Source organism: Eurosta solidaginis, chromosome 4 (assembly GCF_040869045.1).
Source record: "Eurosta solidaginis isolate ZX-2024a chromosome 4, ASM4086904v1, whole genome shotgun sequence".
NCBI lineage: Eukaryota > Metazoa > Arthropoda > Insecta > Diptera > Tephritidae > Eurosta > Eurosta solidaginis.
The window spans coordinates 109,856,343-109,873,394 of NC_090322.1; the positions used below are offsets into that span (position 1 = coordinate 109,856,343).

A 17,052-nucleotide genomic window follows, 5' to 3' on the forward strand; every position below is an offset into this window, starting at 1 on the left:
CTTTACTAAACTTAGCCCACGTACTTATCTGAACTCACTTTATCTTGGTATAAAAAATGGCCGAAATCCGACCATAACCACGCCCACTTTATCGATATCGAAAATTACGAAAAATTAAAAAAATGCCATAATTCTATACCAAATACGAAAAAAGGGATGAAGCATGGTAACTGGATTGGTTTATTGACGCAAAATATAACTTTGGAAAAAACTTTGTAAAATGGGTGTGACACCTACCATATTAAGTAGAAGAAAATGAAAAAGTTCTACAAGGCGAAATCAACAGCCCTTGGAATCTTGGCAGGAATACTGTTAGTGTTATTGAATATATAAATAAATTAGCAGTACCCGACAGATGATTTTCTGGATCACCTGATCCACATTTGGTCGATATCGCGAGAACGCCTTCACATATACATCTAAGGGCCACTCGCTTTTAAAACCCTCATCAATACCTTTAATTTGATATCCATATCGTACAAACACATTCTAGAGTCAACCCTGGTCCACCCTAATGGCGATATCTCGAAAAGGCGTGCACCTATAGACCTAATGCCCACTCCCTCTTAAAATGCTCAGTAACACCTTTCGTTTGATACCCATATCGTAAAAACATTCTAGAGTCACCCCTGGCCCACCCTAATGGCGATATCTCGAAAAGGCGTCTACCTATAGACCTAATGTCCACTCCCTCTTAAAATGCTCAGTAACACCTTTCCTTTGATACCCATATCGTACAAACATTCTAGAGTCACCCCTGGCCCACCCTAATGGCGATATCTCGAAAAGGCGTCCACCTATAGACCTAATGCCCACTCCCTCTTAAAATGCTCAGTAACACCTTTCGTTTGATACCCATATCGTACAAACATTCTAGAGTCACCCCTGGCCCACCCTAATGGCGATATCTCGAAAAGGCGTCCACCTATAAACCTAATGCCCACTCCCTCTTAAAATGCTCAGTAACACCTTTCGTTTGATACCCATATCGTACAAACATTCTAGAGTCACCCTTGGTCAACCTTTATGGCGATATCTCGAAAAGGCGTCCACCTATAGAACTGAGGATTACTCCCTTTTAAAATACTCATTACCACCTTTCATTTGATACCCATATCGTACAAACACATTCTAGAGTCACCCTGGCCCACCCTAATGGCGATATCTCGAAAAGGCGCCCACCTATAGACCTAATGCCCACTTTCTCTTAAAATGCTCAGTAACACCTTTCGTTTGATACCCATATCGTACAAACATTCTAGAGTCACCCCTGGCCCACCATAATGGCGATATCTCGAAAAGGCGTCCACCTATAGGCCTAGTGCCCACTCCCTCTTAAAATGCTCAGTAACACCTTTCGTTTGATACCCATATCGTAAAAACATTCTAGAGTCACCCTTGGTCCACCTTTATGGCGATATCTCGAAAAGGCGTCCACCTATAGAACTAAGGATTGCTCCCTTTTAAAATACTCATTACCACCTTTCATTTGATACCCACATCGTACAAACACATTCCAGAGTCACTCCTGGCCCACCCTAATGGCGATATCTCGAAAAGGCATCCACCTATGGACCTAATGCCAACTCCCTCTTAAAATGCTCAGTAACACCTTTCGTTGGCGGCCACCGTGGTGTGATGGTAGCGTGCTCCGCCTATCACACCGTATGCCCTGGGTTCAACTCCCGGGCAAAGCAACATCAAAATTTTAGGAATAAGATTTTTCAATTAGAAGAAAATTTTTCTAAGCGGGGTCGCCCCTCGGCAGTGTCTGGCAAGCGCTCCGATTGTATTTCTGCCATGAAAAGCTCTCAGTGAAAACTCATCTGCCTTGCAGATGCCGTTCGGAGTCGGCATAAAACATGTAGGTCCCGTCCGGCCAATTTGTAGGGAAAAATCAAGAGGAGCACGACGCAAATTGGAAGAGAAGCTCGGCCTTAGATCTCTTCGGAGGTTATCGCGCCTTACATTTATTTTTTTTTTTATTTTTAACACCTTTCGCTTGATACCCATATCGTACAAACACATTCTAGAGTCACCCCTGGCCCACCCTAATGGCGACATTTCGAAAAGGCGTCCACCTATAGACCTAATGCCCACTCCCTCTTAAAACGCTCAGTAACACCTTTCATTTGATTCCCATATCGTACAACTAGAGACACCCCTGGTCCACCTTTATGGCGATATCTCGAAACGGCGTCCACCTAGGGAACTAAGGATCACTCCTTTTCAAAATACTCATTAACAGCTTTCATTTGATACCCATATCGTACAAACATATTCTAGAGTCACCCCTGGTCCACCTTTATGGGGATTTCTCGAAAAGGCGTTCACCTATAGAACTAAAGCCCATTCCCTTTTAAAATACTCATTATCACCTTTCATTTGATACCCATATCGTACAAACACATTCTAGAGTCAGCCCTGGTCCACCTTTATGGCGATATCCCTAAATGGCGTCCATCCATAGAACTATGGCCTACTCTCTCTTAAAATACTCTTTAATACCTTCCATTTGATACACATGTCATACAACCACATTCCAGGGTTACGCTAGGTTCATTTTCCTACATGGTGATTTTCCTTATTTTGTCTCCATAGCTCTCAACTGAGTATGTAATGTTCGGTTACACCCGAACTTAGCCTTCCTTACTTGTTTTTTTTTAAATCTACCACTAAATAGATTTTAGAAGTGACAACACTGGAAATTGCTAACTTTTTCCACCTCTGGCTTTCATCTTGTCACTCATAATACTGGTTCGTTGTTTAACAAGATCGTGTATTTATCTCATTTCTTTCTCCAAGATACCAGTGGATTTCCAGGCATTTCTTTCCGCATCGGCATTTATCCCACCATTTAGGGATATAGCCATAAAGGTGGATCAGGGTTGACTCTAGAATGTGTTTGTACAATACTCTGTGAGCTCTGCTCAACTGAGTATAAAAATATTAGGAAAGAAATCGGCTGGCCAATCTTAAGTGATGCATTTAGTCCTTTTCTTTCTCCGGAAAGATTTTTTCCTTGATTAAGTATAAACATAACGACATGACTACCTTGATAAAGCATATACCCAAAACTTTTTAGCATGGTTCCGAGTAAATACCAAAATAAAATCTGAAACGGAAAATTTAATTTTTTAATCAAAACATTATAACAGTCTTTAATTAAATACTGATTAATATGCTTGATATATGTATGTACAGTAACCTGGGTCGATTTGTATGGACGAAAGTTAACCGATATCGCGCCATCGATTTTTTGATAGGATTTGGGCTCAGGAAAAAAGTTCCACTACACATACCCAAAAAAAAATCGAAATGAAAAAAACCTTGAAAATCAAAGTCGAAAAAAAGTCAAAAAAAAGTCAAAAAAATGAAATTTCGCAGGCTCGAAAATTATTTTTGAGCCATGTCCGTCCGTCCGTCTGTCCGTTAACACGATAACTTCAGTAAATTTTGAGGTATCTTGATGCAATTTTGGATGTAGGTTCCTGGGCACTCATCTCAGATCGCTATTTAAAATGAACGATATCGAACTATAACCACGCCCACTTTTTCGATATCGAAAATTTCGAAAAACGAAAAAGTGCGATAATTCATTACCAAAGACGGATAAAGCGACGAAACTTGGTAGGTGGGTTGACCTTATGACGCAGAATGGAAAATTAGTAAAATTTTTGACAATGGGCGTGGCACTGCCCAATTTTAAAAGAAGGTAATTTAAAAGTTTTGCAAGCTGTAATTTGGCAGTCGTTGCAGATATCATGATGAAATTTCACACGAACGTTACCCCTATTACTATATGTGCGCTAAATAAAAATTAGCGAAATCGGATGAAGAACACGCCCACTTAAAAAAAAAAATATTTTCAAAGTAAAATTTTAACAAAAAATTTGATAACTTTACAGTATATGAGTAGATTATGTCAACATTCAACTCCAGTAATAGTGCAACAAACTACAAAAATAAAAGAAAATTTCAAAATGGGCGTGTCTCCGCCATTTTTAATTTAATTTGTCTAGAATACTTTTAATGCCATAAGTCGAACAAAAATTTACCAATTCTTGTGAAATTTGGTAGGGGCATAGATTCTATGACGGTAACTGTTTTCTGTGAAAATGGGCGAAATCGGTAGAAGCCACGCCCAGTTTTTATACACAGTCGACCGTCTATCCTTCCGCTCGGCCGTTAACACGATAACTTGAGCATAAATCTATATATCTTTACTAAGCTTATGTTGAACTTTAGCTGGCTCGAGGTCAATGAAAATATTTAGATTAAAACACAAATTTTTTGAATAATGTAATCCAATATATTTCGGTTATTCCGCGATAACCGTTCTCAAGGATCTATAAATGTAATATAAACAATTTTCTTTATAACAAAAACAAAACAAAAAATATTTACATATACATACATACATCCTTTTGCACGTCTTTATTACTTGGCGCGGAGCTTAACACTGTCACACAAGTGAGCAACGCCATCGGTATCAGTTTTGTAGTTTAGACGAATGTCTGGTGGTGTGTTAATTATATGTAACATTTCTAGTGTGAAGCGTTTGTTGTAATGTTGTTCTTGTTGTAATATTGTTACTTTTTCGAAGTTGGGGGAGTGGCCGCTACTTGGACCGTTTGCCATAAGTGCAGTTTTTTGGGTATTTGAATGATAGCACTGTTTAACGTCGCATTTGTGTTGTGCTAGTCGGGTTTTCAACTTTGATTTTTTGTACCAATATACATACTTTTGTAAGGTTCTTGGTTATTGCCGTTACATGGAATTTTACAAATTACATTACTTTTTTCCAATTGAGGTACATATTTTTGAATTAGTTTTGTTGAACATGGTTTTCAGAGTGTTGGTAGGTTTATGGGCTATTGTTATTTATCGCACACTGTGCAAGTAGCGGCCACTCCCCCAACTTCGAAAAAGTAACAATATTACAACAAGGACAACATTACAGCAAACGCTTCACACTAGAAATGTTACATATAATTAACACACCACCAGACATTCGGCTAAACTACAAAACTGATACCGATGGCGTTGCTGACTTGTTTCGTCATTTACTAACGAACAAATAGACAGTGTTAAGCTGCAGACATTGGTGCTTTACCGGTAACCGTATCGGTAACCTTATAACAGCTGATTCGACCAACCTTATGGGAATCAATGCAATCGATTATTGGTGCCGCTAAGGTCGTAACCGTATCGTAGCCAACCAATTGGTTTTTGATTTACCGTCGTAACGTTAAACAGCTGATTACGTTAGGGATACGAAATACGGCACCAATGACTCCCGCCTTAAGCTCCGCGTGAAGTGATAAAGACGTGCAAAGGAATGTATGTATATGCAAATATTGTTATGTTTTGTTTTTGTTATAAAGAAAATTGTTTATATTACATTTATAGATCCTTGAGAACGGTTATCGCGAAATAACCGAAATATATTGGATTACATTATTCAAAAAATCTGTGGTTTTAATCTAAATAGTTTTACTGACCTCGAGCCAGCTAAAGTTCAACATATTTACATATAAAAAGGTCGCTAAAAACATTCAGTTTACTAAGCTTAGTTCACGTACTTATCTGAACTCACTTTATCTTGGTATTAAAAATTTTCGAAATCCGACTATGACCACGCCAACTTTTTCGATATCGAAAATTTCGAAAAATTAAAAAATGCCATAATTCTATACCAAATACGAAAAAAGGAATGAAACATGGTAATTGGATTGGTTTATTGACGCAAAATAAAACTTTAGAAAAAAAATTTGTAAAATTGGTGTGACACCTACCATATTAAGTAGAAGAAAATTAAAAATTTCGGCAGGGCGAAATCAAAAGCCCTTGGAATTTTGGCAGGAATACTGTTCGTGGTATTACATATATAGATAAATTAGCGGTACCGACAGATGATGTTCTGGGTCACCCTGGTCCACATTTTGGTCGATATCTTCACATACACAACTAAGGGCCAATTCCTTTTAGAACCCTCATTAATGCCTTTAATTTGATACCCATATCGTACAAACATATTATAGATTCACCCCTGGTCTACCTTTATGGCGATATCTCGAAAAGGCGGACGCCACCTATAGAACTAAGACCCACTCCCTTTTAAAATACTCATTAACACCTTTCATTTGATATCCATATCGTACAAACACATTCTAGAGTCACCTCTGGTCCACCTTTATGGCGATCTCCCGAAATGGCGTCCACCTATAGAACTATGGCCCACTCCCTTTTAAAATACTCTGTAATACCTTCCATTTGATACCCATGTCATAAAGGGTTACCCTAGGTTCATTTTCCTACATGGTTATTTTCCCTTATTTTGTCTCCAAAACTCTCAGCAGAGTATGTTATGTTCGGTTACACCCGAACTTAGCCTTCCTTACTTGATTTATTTCCATTTTTCGTAAACATTATTACCAACTTGCTCTACTGGTTAGGTTAGGTTGAACTGGCCGGTCTATGTGGACCTCACTAGACTGAATGAGTTCGTAGTGTTACCAGAGGTTTATTTTAATGATAAAACTGAAAAACCTTATCAAAAACCAGGACCTATGCTATAAAATAACTCCGTTCCCATCGCAAAAACTAGAAGCTCTCTAGGACTTTTGGGGGTTGAGTTATATGTAATAATATTGAATTATTGCAGAAATGCAAAAATTTATGTGGTTTAGCGTGGTTCAAACTTTTGGCAGGCTTTTCTTTTCACGGTTTTATATATTTTCAGCACAAAAATAATACACATTAAAAACCCATAATTTCGTAAAAAATACTCAACCAAAAACTTTTGAACACTTGCAAAATTATATAATTACGTGAAGATTTTATATAACCAAGGAATATTTTAGGTTTTGTTTCACCACAAAGTTTTGTTTAATTTTAAACCACGCGTTATTTTACTTCTGTAAATTGCACTACTTAGCGCGTCATCAATAACTCACAGCTTGACAGCAGATTATGCAATGAAGAACAGTAATTATAAGAAATGATAATTAACGTATATACTGTGGAAATTTTACAAACAAACTGCATTCAAATTAAAAAAAATTACTTGAAATTGTTTACTTTTTCGCGCCTAAACTAAGCAAATATGCCACTGTGCGCCGTGGTGTGGAGGTAGCGAGCTCTGCCGACCACAGCGAAGATCCCGGGTTCTAATCCTAGGCAAAGCAACTTCAAAAATTTAGAAAAAAATCTTTTTTTTTTTTCAATTAGAAACAAGGTTTTCTATGCGGGGTGGCCCCCGTCAGTGATTAGGCAAACACTCCATGTGTATTTCTGCGATGAAAAGCTTTTCAGTGAAAACTTACCTGCCTTGCAGATACCGTTCGGAGTCGGCTTAAAACATGTAGGTCCCGTCCCGCCATTTCGTAGGAAAAACAAAAAGGAGCACGACGTAAATTGGAAGAGAAGCCCGCCCTAGAATCTCTTCGGAGGTTGTCACCCGTTGTATTTTTTTTTTTTTTTTTGTTAAAGAAAATTTTGAAATGTCTTAAAATTTTGAAGTGTCTTAAATTTTGATAAGGACTGTATATGAGGAGCTTTATAGGAAAATTCAATAACTGGAAAATCTCATGTCTACGTAGATATCCTAATTCCTTATAACAACTTTAAGTAAGTTAGACCAATTATTCCTACATTTTTCATCAACTACCTTGTATACATTGAAAAGGCAAATATAATTATGTACATACTGTAACGATTTTATTGCAATTTCGCTTATTCCAAATCTTCTAGTAACGTTCGAATCACTAAACTGTTGAATAAATAACTCCACTATTCAATAATGCAAAATGGCCTTTATTAAAGTACTTCATTCACAATAATAACACTTATACTCTTCGCAATTAATAGCTTGCTTAAATCAACCTGATTGTCGTGCCTCTACTGTTGCTGCTTTTTATACTCTTCGATTTCCTCGTTCCATACTTCTAGGCATTTCCAGAATTAACTTAGTTACTGCTATAAAATTATAACTACAGATGCACGTGTATAGCTTCTCATATGCGCGTGTATATGTGAGTGACACTTCCACAGATAATTCCCTACTTTTGGGAGCATCTCAGATAAGATATATGCATGTGTTTGTGCGTCTCTTCTCCGCTGCATGTACGTACATATGTGTAGATATAACGATTGATTCGTTTATGTAGATACAAGTGACTGCCTGCTTTATTGTTGTTGTGGCTTCATTTAGTTAGCATCAGACTAGTGATGTGAGTATCACTTAGTGTCACTAATATTCGTCACAATACATATATCCAAATCCTCAAAAAAATGTTGGTGCACTTACTATGTTTTGATATGTAATTCTTCATATTAAAATGATTTTATAAACATATACACGTACATATATCATTTCAGGTGATGGAAACAAAGAATATGATTTACATAGTATCGGAGTATGCAAGTCAAGGGGAAATATTTGGTAAGCAAAAGATTGGCCCATTTGTACTTAAGGTTTACACCGATCATTTTATTGGCAGCGACGCTGAGTATTTGCAAATTTGAAAAACTAATATTAAGACAGGTTTGAGTACATAAGTATTTTAAAAAATTGCCTTTTTGCATTTTTAACCTCTATAAATCATTTAGTGATGCAGTATATATATTTTTGTATGAAAACACACGAAAGCTTAAACTTTTTCATTTCAGTCCAGAAAGATAAAATTGTTTATTGTTAGTTTCACAACGCTACCCACGGGCACGATAAAAAATTTAACAAATTCATTTAGTATGTTTATTATTCCTATGTCTGCACTACTGCATACTGAACTAATCAACTTTATACTAAAGAAGGTTAGGTTGAACCGGCCGGTCAACAAAGACCTCACATAGACTGAATGTATGCACAGTGTTATCAGAATTAGCTTGACGACGAAACGGAAGAACCTCAATCTGGTGCTAGCACTAATGTTATAGAATAACTCCCTCCTCTTGTCAAATACTACAAGTTTTCTAGGCCCTAGCTTAATTGCTTCCTGGAGGGTGGCAGAGTTTGCCGTCCCTAAGCGCTGGAGCCTTGAGCTGGCGAGCGCAGGACATGAACACAGAACGTGCTCAACCGTTTCTTCCTGCAGCTTGCACTTCCTACACCTGCATAACTTATAAGCATGTGATGCTAGAAGGCAGTGTCCAGTTAGCATGCCCATTAGGGCGGGTCGATTTAAAAATCGCTCATTGCTCTGTGAAAATCGTATTCTAGGGATCAAAATAAGAAACTTTGCCGAAGGAACCATACCTCTAAAACGAATTCTGATGCCCCCCCTTTGGGTCGAACTTTTGGTTAGGGGCAATTTCAATTCTACCTGCTGTGTCTTGTGGTGGCTTAAAAAAAACAACACAAGCAATTTTACGATCTGCAATTGTGTCACAGTGATACCTTCATTTTTTAAAACGGTTGAATAAAAAACCCACACAACTATGTCTACGACATGCAAATGCATCACAGTGATGCCTTGGTTTTAATTTATTTTCTATTACTAAGTTAAATTCATTTTTTCATTTACATATGTTCTGACTAAATAAATTTCTAAAGAGAAAAATAAACTCCAAAAAGAAAAAACATAGGCATTTAAAGTGGGATTTTTCAAAATTTTCCCCTACGACCCAAAGGGGGGGGGGGGGGGGGACATCAGAATTCGTTTTAGAGGTATGGTTCCTTCGGCAAAGTTTCTTATTTTGATCCCTAGAATATGATTTTCACAGAGCAATGGGCGATTTTTTTGCCTCCCCACAAATCGACCCGGCCTAATGCCCGTCGTGAGCCTTAAGTCTTCTCTCTTCAGAGATATAAGCCAGCTTGTGAGTCTAATATCGTAGGCTTTGCACATAATCTTAGAAATTTTGCAGCCCCGCGGTTTTGTCCATTTATACCAGCGGTCGTCGCCCCATAAGCGCTTTCACGCAATTGTTTTTGTTAAACGCTTAGGAAAACGCACCACACATCCCCGCGCGCACGCATTCTATCCTCTCGCCAACAACTGAAGGTAGTCTGCTGTGCTCATTAGGAACTAAGCTGCTATAATTTCGTGTAAAATGACTTTTAAAGTAATATTTTTGGGTATATTTTAGGTTCACCTGTACGAAAGCAATAAAGTTTGTTTGATTTATATGATTGAAGGCATGTAGAATTATTTTCAAGAAAACAATGCGATACGTTAATTTTGAAAGCTACCAAGTCCGACTGGGTATGTGTAGGTACCAGCGTCATATCTGCTCGGGAAGAATAGACATGCACGGACAAAGATTTAATATAATATAATAAATAATACTAGTATCGCCTGTAGTCGAAATTCGACCAACTTGTATTTTTTTCAACTCAGTCTATGCATCCAGTGTTGGGTGTACTGCACAAATGCGTTAATAGTTAAGCAGTGAGTGGAAATATACAAACTGGTCTAACTTACTTAAATTTTTCATTAAGACGTTGTAATTTTTATTGTATTTTCTTAAATTTTCTACAACATTTTCAAATCTAATTATAACGTTTTGGTATTGATAAATATAAAAAATATGTAAAATCAAAAGAAATTGACATAGAATTATGGTGAAATTACTTGACATTAAATTGAAAAATAGCTTTTTCCACACCACCCGGGAGGTCCCCTTGGGGCGCTACCGAAGTTAGTTTTGTGTGCTCGGTTCCCCAGTAGGCCTATATCACCAATATACATATATCGCCCATTTACTTCAATAGTGTCATAATTCAAAAAACACGAACTTTTAGTTAAAATCGAAGAAATGTGCTAAAGGAATTTAGCCTATTTCACGCCACCCGTTAGGTATGCAATTGGCGCTTTACCGAGTTTAATTTTGTATAAATACATATGTAGTATGTACATAAGTGTGACACAAAACGAAAATTTCGAATATAATAGAGGATACCTTCATAAAAAATAAAAATATATAAAAATTATGTAATGAGAAAGAAGGCAGAGTTTACTAAAAAAAATTCAATGAAAGAAAAAAAAATAAAGTAATTAAAGTGCGAAAAAATTAAGTAATGTGAATAAACAGTTCCATATAAAACGCAATAAGTGCACTTAGATCCGGGTTTTAATGTTATCGTTGTGGAAATATGAAGATTCTAAAATTTGAATATTTAATGTTGGGATTCCTATTGAGATCTATGTACGTAATTAATTTGTAATAAATTTGTTAACACTCCATTTCATGAATATATATGACCATATCTACCATAAAATATCGTCTGTGATCGATATAATACTAAGATATAACAAAGCAGAGTAAATTAGAAAGAAAAGAAAAACAAACAAAAACATTGAAATTATTCACGCAAACATAATTACTAAAATAAAATTGATTTCATAACTTTAAGCGACATAAACAAATTAGGATTATGGGATCTAAGCATCCGATTAATGGGCATATAATCAAACAAAGTTAGCCTAATAATAAATAAAGTGGGTAATATACGGCCTATGAAATATTTCGACCTAAAATCGAAAACGCTTTTGGGTCGTTTTTTTCGTTTAATATACAACGTGAAATTTTCCGATTCAATCAAATTGCATTTAAATAATAATAAACTAAGTTGAAATAAAAGATAATATAATAAAATAAAATAAGAAATATCAAAATAAATTAGCATAAAAGACAATATACAAATTTTAATGTAATATCTTTGTAGCAAATTTATTTATTTTTTGTTCAGTATAAGACGTGCTATATCTAAAAAGAGCATAAAATATGGAAATGCAAAAAACATTTTGTGTCAAATTTGCAATTAAAAACAAAAAAACAAAAATAAATAAATTTAGTGAGTTTGAACAAAAGTTGACTCATTATTTGTGATGTCATCTTTTTTTCAAAGCAACTAAAATAAAAAACAAAGAATCTGTTAAATAAAGACCAATGATAAAATTTGTCCAAAAAAATAGGCCGGTTAAGTTATTACTTTTCAATATAGGTAAGTGGCAACAATGGGAAACAATATTTAATTAGAACTGAAAATGAGTAAGGCAGTTGTTCTCTCACCGTTTGGCGCATACGAAATGTACAGATGAAACATGTGAGCAACGCAACAATGCAGCTTTTGGAGTTTCGAATTCAGGGGGGTTTGTGAACATAATGGGTATTACAGATGGCAATTTCGATATTTGCACAGATTTTCGAATTTCCAAAAAAAAATTTTCTATTAATTATAAACAAATAGAGTAATATTTGTTAACAAAAATAGGCCTATGCACTGCGATTGATCCATACGAATCGATTTATATAAATTTTATATGATTTTACGTACGCTAACTATGCGAAACAGCCTGTCAATTGATTGTATGGAAATTTTGTTAGCGTATTAATATATAGATAACAAAGCTTTATTAAGCGTTGATTGCTTTATCGTATTTTTTATTAGTGCGTAAATGCGCAGAACGTAAATTATTTCGTCGAACGTACTATGTTGGCCAAATCCTGTGACGTACATGGGCAGACCGCATTTTTTGAATTTTGGAGTAACAAAAAAATTTGAATATTTCTAAAAAATAAAATATATATTTAAATTTTTTACAGTGTACTTTTTGCTAGATCCGTCGCCATTTTTATTTTCATTTTTAGATATCAATTTTGTTTCAGGTGTTTGTAGGTGTGGTTACGCTGCCGATAGCTGATTTATACTAACGAAAACATGTAAACAAATTTCGCGCAAGATAAGTGTTATTAATTCGTATTTTTGAGTTTTTTAAAACAACGCACTTCACTTAGCAATTTTGCTTGTGTTTTCGATCATTGTCAAGATTTACAAGTAAGATCCCATCAAGAAGTGTACCCGTAAATTGGCTAGTAAAATGGCCTTATCTGTGACGATGAAATACGTAAAATCTTCACTAACATTTTTTAAGAGAACCGGGAATTTTTGTGACCATTTCATTCCGTATTATACCTATTTATATGATTGCCCATAATGTTCACACATACAAGCAAATGTACACAAACTATAGGGCTGTACTGTTTGTACAACTTTTATGTGGAACAAGGTGGGATTTTTCGTTTTAAGCCGACATTTTCGGTCACTATATTTTTTCTGGAATATGTATGGTCTTCGTTTGCAGCGGCGCTGCAGCTGACCATAATACTTGTTCTTTCTCCTTTTCTATAGTGCTTAAAATACAGGAACCCATTTTAATAGTAATTTTCGTGTTTTGAGTCGAAAAAGTCCGGAACATAAAATTGTCCTAGATGAAAGATTATGGGTTCCCAGGGATACCCATAACATTTCATGACAAACCATGCATCCTTTTTGTTTTTTGGACTAATCTAAAAAAACGCCATGAATAAACGTAAAATTCGAACTTTTGTTTTTTCAGAACAAATAAAAGTCCAGCCCTACAACTATGGAACGGCTAATCCAAAAGAAACGTATTGTTTACCAATAGATTATTCTAAGTGTATAGATGTGAAACCCATGTAGTGATTGGAAAGTCTTGTTACTAATACCAGAAATTTTCTATAGGAAAACTAAAACCAACTCTCTGTATGAAGAAAAAAATCGTCTCATTTGGATGAGCCGTTACTTTTATTTTGTTCTTAAAAAATAAAAGTCCGGAATTAACTTTTATTTCGGACTTGTATAATCGATTATATGGATAGTTTTATTTTACCATCAATATCGAATGTTCGCCAACACCGTCGATAGCTAAAAAAAAAAATTTATAATCGGCGCGATTTACTTTAGAGGAGATTTTTGCCAATTTGCATCCTGGTCCTTTTGTATTTTCCTACAAATAGGCGTAACGGGACCTACATGTTTTATGCCGATTCCGAATGGCATCTGAAAGGCAGTTGAATTTTCACTAGAAATCTTTTCAAGGAAGAAATATAATCGGGGTGTTTGCCATATCACGGCCGACATGCAACCCCGCAAATTGTTGGAACATTTTGATTCAATTCATAAGCACCTACTCGTGCTGCCATAATAAAATTGAATTGCAGACAAGTTGAGCATTTGATGATCATCGCGCGATGACTACCGAATTTCGTTGCGCAATGAGGGTTATTTAGCAGTAATTTGCCATTATATCACCAGTGATCTCAAACTGCAATCAGTCCACACAGAGTTTGGAAGAAAGGACTCTCATACAATTCAGCAGAAAACATTTCAAGGACGTTGAGCTCAATTATGCCTGAGTGGGGTATTTCAAGAACGCAACAAAATGAAAAACTAAATTGCGGCTCGGCCTTTATTGCCGCAAATCTCAACTTTATTTATTTAAAGGGCCAATTAAACTTCCTTAACCCTAACGCCATAGTCGTAACCATACCCATATCCATAACCATCTCCAATGTGATCGATTAATGGTGTCTTAACCTAAAAATCGTGTAAATTTCATAAAAATGAAGAAAACGCAAAAATTACAAACATATTCCACAAAAAATAAATTTCTTCGTCATAACGTATCCAAAACAATGAATAAAATCTACAAAAAGTTATTAAATTCACCAACTCAAATATTTTTAGGTTATGGATATGGCGAGAAACCAAAAACCTATTGGTTGGCTATGGTATGGTTATGGCGTTAGCGTTATGGTATGGCACCATTAATCGATTACATTGATTTCCATAAGGTAGGTTCGATCAGCTGTTTTATCTGGTTAATGTTTTATGGTTAGAAGTCACCATTAATTGGCCCTTAAGTGTTCGATGTATGTCATAGGCAGGGATGCACCTTAACGTTAAGCTAATCGTTTATCAAAAAATTTCCACCGTTTCCGTTGAAACACTTCGAAATATTATCGATAAAGAAATTATCAAGATAAATTGTATCTCGTTTTTAACCGAAACGAAAAGCTTTCGTTTACGTTAAAAACGTTAACAAAAACGTGATACTTTATGTTTGAATTGTGCTGGCAATGCTATAGCCATGGTGAAGCCGTAAGGTGGTAACAACGAGGGCACATACACACACAAACTCCATGTAATTTGTTTGTGTAATTCGTTGGTGGTAATGTCAAAAATACTCTGAGAAATGTTCGTACTGTCAAAATTCATGAGAAAAGTTGCAATCAGCTTGGCGAATGCTTTCACCTTTAATGACTCCGCCATCAATCAGCTTTGCCAGCATAGTTTTAAATTAATAATCAACATAAACGATTTGATTTCGTTTTGATATGGCAGAAAACGAAACGAAATCATTTCGCTAATTTGACGTTTTTAACGTTAATAAACGAAACGAAATGACTTTGTTTCGTTTATTAACGTTAATTATCGTAACGAAATGATATCGGTTCGTTGGTTAAGCATGCCTGGTCATAGGTATAAGTCATACTCTGTACATGTTTTTTAAATAATTATACTACTACTCTAAATAAAAAATGTAAAACAAAACTAAAGCCAATTCTTCAAAATAATATCAGTATATTTTTTAACAATATATTAACCCAATAATATATTGGGCTGAACGTAAAATTTAACAGGCTACTGCAATAACAACTAGAAACTAGAAAAGAGAAAAAACTTGTGGTGTGTCCCATCGTGCAATGGAAAGCACAATTAATTACGGATCACTTGTTTGTGGTAGTGCCCATAGCTGGGTATTATCAGTGTTGCCAGAATATTTTCAGGAAGAAGGCTAGATGAACAAAAAATAAAAGCTTAAAAAAGCTAAATAAAAATTTTTAAGACAAAGAAAAAAAGCTTAAAGCGACATTTCAAGCGGTTTATTCATTTTTTCATAATAAACATAATAGATTAAACATTTCATATATCTGGTAAAAAATTAAAATTAATGTGTACTTCAATTTAAACGTTGGGAAATGCATTGTAAGAAAGAGGCAGTGCCACGCCCATTTTGCAAGATTTGAATTTTTTCCCATTTCTTGTTATAATGGCACAAAATACGATTTGTACAAAACTATTTTTTGCTAAGATTTAACTTATTGTTTTTGCCTACGACCCTTTTTAAAGTCATTTATATAAAAGTGGGCGTGATCATTAACCAATCTTATCCATTTTCACTAGAAATATATCTAGCTATAAGGAAAATATGTGTACCCAATTTAGTTACGATATGTAAATTTTTCTTCGAGTTATGGCTCCCGAAATATTGAAAATTGTTTAGACAAAAATATTTAGACTAGAAATATTTCCAGCTATAAGGAAAATTTGTGTACCCAATTTTGTTCCGATATGTAAATTTTTCTTCGAGTTATGGCTCCCGAAACATAGAAAATTGCTTAGTTATAAAAGGGGCGCTGCCATGCTAATTTTTTAAATTTGAAGTTTTTCCTATTTATTTTTATAAATCCACTTGGGAAATGAAATACCATTGATATAAAGCTCTTTTGTGCAGCTTATTTTATTCGTCTACGGCCCTTTTAAAAACCTTATATATAAAAGTGGCTGTGGTCCTTACCCGATTTCGTTAATTTTTCTTCAAAGCATTCCTTATAGTAAAGGCAACCTCTCTGCCGAAGTTTGTTACGGTAGGTTTAACGAATTTTGATTTGTGAATAATAATATTTGTAAAATTGAGTTTATCACAAGTAGGCGGTGCCACGCCCATTTAAAAAATGTTTCAAATTTTTATTAAGAGTCTCAATATCAGTCCACACGTCAAATTTCAACATTCTAGGTGTATTATTTACTAAATAATCAGGTTTTTTGTGTTTTTCAAAATGTTATATATATAAAAAGTGGGCGTGGTTATCATCAGATTTCAATACCAATCTATTCTGTGTCCAGATAAGCTCGTGTACCAAATTTGGCGAAGATATCTCAACATTTATTCAAGTTACCGTGTTAACGGACAGACGGACGGACGGACGGACATGGCTCAATCAAATTTTTTTCGATACTGATGATTTTGATATATGGAAGTCTATATCTATCTCAATTCCTTTGTACCTGTACAACCAACCGTTATCCAATCAAAGTTATAATGCCCTGTGTACAAGTACAGCTGGGTATAAAAATATGACTATGTTACTAATAAACATGTTGCCGGTTAACCGAAGACACGATATTCGGAATTTTAAAACTAAAAATAAACGGGCCAAAAAATTTAGAAAAAATAT

At 35.3% G+C, this 17,052-nt stretch overlaps 1 protein-coding gene across 10 annotated transcripts in view; it reads left to right on the forward strand.

Moving 5' to 3' along the window:
- Sik2 (Salt-inducible kinase 2) overlaps nt 1–17,052 on the forward strand; it is a 964,644-nt gene that overhangs the window by 386,127 nt on the left and 561,465 nt on the right. For all 10 annotated transcript variants that reach the window (XR_010952760.1, XR_010952759.1, XR_010952762.1 and 7 more), the window contains one exon: nt 8,383–8,446. Coding sequence is in view for 3 of the 10 variants with exons in the window: in XM_067782444.1 (XP_067638545.1) it covers nt 8,383–8,446 (64 nt within the window). In the remaining 7 variants the exon portion in view is untranslated. The remainder of the gene's footprint in view (nt 1–8,382; nt 8,447–17,052) is intronic.